Here is a 3,133-nt window from a genome sequence, read left to right as displayed (position 1 = left end):
AACACAAGAACCTATACATTATAGTTATCTCTCCAAAAACTAAGTGAAGAACTTCTTGCTGGCTTGGCCTTAATACAGACTTGGCCCAGCTCTTCTTTGAAAAGCCTTTTCCATAAATCGATGTCAACCTGGGCATTATTATCAAAGATCACTGCATTCCTGGATGTCCAAATTGTCCAACATGCTGTCAAAAATAATTCTCTGAAAATAACATCTCCAAAATTGATTCTAGCTTCAATTATCATGTCTAGAGGCGAGAGGCTCATATGCCACATGTATATGGATAACAAAAATATACAAATATATTCTATATACAATAATATTAGCTTAATTAATTTGTGTCTAAATTATTATAATTATTAGAATAAATCAAATTCCAAGGATCCACCGGACGAGATGTTGACACCCGCCACGGCGCGCGCCACCAGTTGGCACTCCAGGTGGTGGCCGGCCTCACCGATGTGCAATAGGTCGCGCACTCGGTACGGCGGCAGCTCCGTCACCGGCAGGTCAAGCTGCGAATCTGCAGCGACGAAACGCGAGCACGTTGTTAGTGGATTCAAGAACAGGAGGGGAAAATGCGTGTTGCGTCACCCAAGAACAGCAGGACCTGCCTTGCACGGGGAGGTAGCCTTTCTTGCAGAGCATCGGGTACGCGAGGAAGCACGCATGGCAGGCAGCACTGCTGGTGCGCAGCGCCAGCGTGGGAACGGCCAGCCTCGTGGCCACCTTGAAGACAGGCAGCAGGTGCGCGTCGGCGACGAGGCACGCAACGGCGTCCCTGGAGTACTCCTGCAGGACCGCGGCGAGGCGGTCCCGGAAGGCAGCCTCGCACGCGTCGCCGACCGAGATTATTTGCGCAAAGGTGTCCTCGATGGTGACCGGGGGCGGGCAGGACATGCCGTCGGGCACGGGCACGAAGCGGTAGTCTGGATGGAGCGCCGGGTCCGGGGCGTTGAAGTGGGTGTGGAAGACGGTGATGGCGAAGCCGCGCCTGTGAAGGACTCCGGCGAGACGGAACATGGGGTGGATGTGGCCCTGGTATGGGAACGGGAACAGTAGCACGTGGCGGCGACCATGTCCGTGGTTGGCGGCGGCGGCCCCCTTTCTGTCCGTAGCGATGGATGGCGCCGGTGGTGCTGCCATGGCTTTGCAGAGTGCTGGCGCTCTCGGCTATGATTCTTATGTCGGGAGTGGCGCCTAACGATGATATAGAATCAGGACCCGGTCATCGAGATCGTGATATGTATGGTAGAATAATCCTAAGGCCCCGTTCGGTTATCTCCGTTACTGGACAGAACTGTTCCAACGCTATTTAAATTAGTGAGGCAACGGAACGAAGGACTGAAATTATTCCTAGCAGGATTCTTTATGTAATTTGTATAACCATTGTGTTGAACTGGAATGATTCCTAAGCACAGTCCTGACTAACTGAACGAGGCCCGAAAGAAACTCAGCTAGGAATCGTTTCCAACCCCAACCGAACGAGGACTAAGGATGATCGTCCATGGCCCTACGTGATCTGTAGGATCATGTATAATAGTACCATACTCAGGGCCTATTTGGTTTACCCCTATTTTAGTCACTAGAATGCCAAACACCCCATTAAAGTTTATGGGCCAGTAAAGTTTAGTGGCTTTTAGTCACCAAGGGGCAGCTAAAAGTAACTAAAGTGTACATGGAACAACTGCTTTAGTGGTCTTTAGTGGGGATAACCAAACATGGGATCACTAAACTTTAGGGGTGAACCAAACAGGCCCTCAGTGCGTGGTCTTCACACGTTGCAGTATGTTAGTAATATCTATCCATGAGTAATCAAGCTATTTTGGAATTTAATCTGGCATCCTAGGTACTCTTCACATGTACAATATATTAAGCAAGTCATAATAATTAATGTATGGGAACAATTCAAATAATTGAGGTGTGATTAATTGTCGTTTAAGTTGAATAGAAAGTACAATCTCTATCTGAAAAAATGCAATTTTAGTTGTAATCAAACTATCTAAAGAGTATTAATATTTATGACATCGAATACTTATACTATGCAAATATACGATGATGAATCTAATAATATTTGTTTTGTATTATAAATAAGGGACCCTTATAAATAATATTGATGTTTTTGTATAGACTTCAAAGTTAAGATGATTTGAGTTGGTTTCAATTATGTTTTCACCGGAGTATGTGAGTAAGGCTCTGGTTGGTAGGGTTCTATCACCAAACCGGATGACTTAGTGATATTTTGACCTATTTTCATGCCATATACATCATAAAATGCCGCATCTCTTGTAGTGAAAAACCACAAATTTCTTGCACCAAGTTACTTATAACTATCAAAAGAATCTTGAAAATAGAGTTGGAGGTACGTTAAGTGCATATCGATGAATCATGTTACTTATACATAAATATTTAAACCACTTTAATTAATATGTGCGCTAATAGAGTTTTACTGAAGTTAAAAACTGAAATTAAATGCATTATTAATAAAATTGAGCTTCTCCAAGGCTCCTATGATATTTCATCTACAGTAACATGGTGTTTAGAATGCCTAGAGTACCACTTTTCGGATTCGGTAATGCTACGCGTCTTATGTCCAACACGAGCAAATCCTCGAACGCTCCTGCAGGCCCACCGTCTCATTGCTTGTTCTTTTTCCCTGCCGCTCGCTTTGCCCGCGAGTTTATTTAAAAAAATCACCCATCCTTATCCCTTCTGCTTCCTTCTCCCCTGTCGCAGCGCCTTGCGGCTACCGCGTTCTGGACGCAGACACGCACTACCCTTGCTGCTGTTGCACGCCTCTCGCCCCCTCACGTCGCGCGCGCTGGTGCTGGTGGTGCTTGCTCCGCCCGTCGCGCGTGTCGCCCGCCCAGCCGACCCAAGCCCAGTGCTGGTGGCGCTGGTGTTGTATGCTAGTGCTGCTCGCGTGCCACCACTCGCCGCCGGCTCCCATCCCAACGGCCGAAATTGGCCGGCACAGGCGCTCCCCCTCCCATATGTTTCAAGTGTTTCAAACGTTCCAGATGTATGTTGCAGTTGTTTCATATAGATGTTGCATAGTAGATCAGGGATGTTGCACATGTTGCAAGAGTTTGTTTAAAATGTTTCATTTGCTCCAAACGTATGTTGCAAGCTG

At 46.6% G+C, this 3,133-nt stretch overlaps 1 protein-coding gene across 1 annotated transcript; it reads right to left on the bottom strand.

Moving 5' to 3' along the window:
* Positions 1-359: 359 nt before the first annotated feature.
* LOC136535984 (DIMBOA UDP-glucosyltransferase BX8-like) lies at positions 360-1,146 on the bottom strand. The gene is made up of 2 exons (XM_066528426.1): positions 615-1,146; positions 360-523 (listed from the first exon to the last, which is right to left on the bottom strand). Exons 1-2 carry the CDS (start codon positions 1,144-1,146, stop codon positions 360-362), a joined length of 696 nt encoding a protein of 231 aa, XP_066384523.1.
* Between the last annotated feature and the right edge of the window lie 1,987 nt (positions 1,147-3,133).

This window comes from Miscanthus floridulus, chromosome 2 (genome assembly GCF_019320115.1).
Source record: "Miscanthus floridulus cultivar M001 chromosome 2, ASM1932011v1, whole genome shotgun sequence".
In the NCBI taxonomy this organism is placed as follows: domain Eukaryota; kingdom Viridiplantae; phylum Streptophyta; class Magnoliopsida; order Poales; family Poaceae; genus Miscanthus; species Miscanthus floridulus.
Note: the sequence above shows the minus strand (reverse complement) of the source record. Positions and strands in the feature narration are given on the sequence as shown.

Bases quoted from the DNA above. Each gene is read 5' to 3' on its own strand.
- LOC136535984 (XM_066528426.1), bottom strand. From the start codon at position 1,146: ATGGCAGCACCACCGGCGCCATCCATCGCTACGGACAGAAAGGGGGCC. The intron at 524-614 runs GCAGGTCCTGCT...TCGTCGCTGCAG, and splicing joins AGGCTACCTCCCCGTGCAAG to ATTCGCAGCTTGACCTGCCG.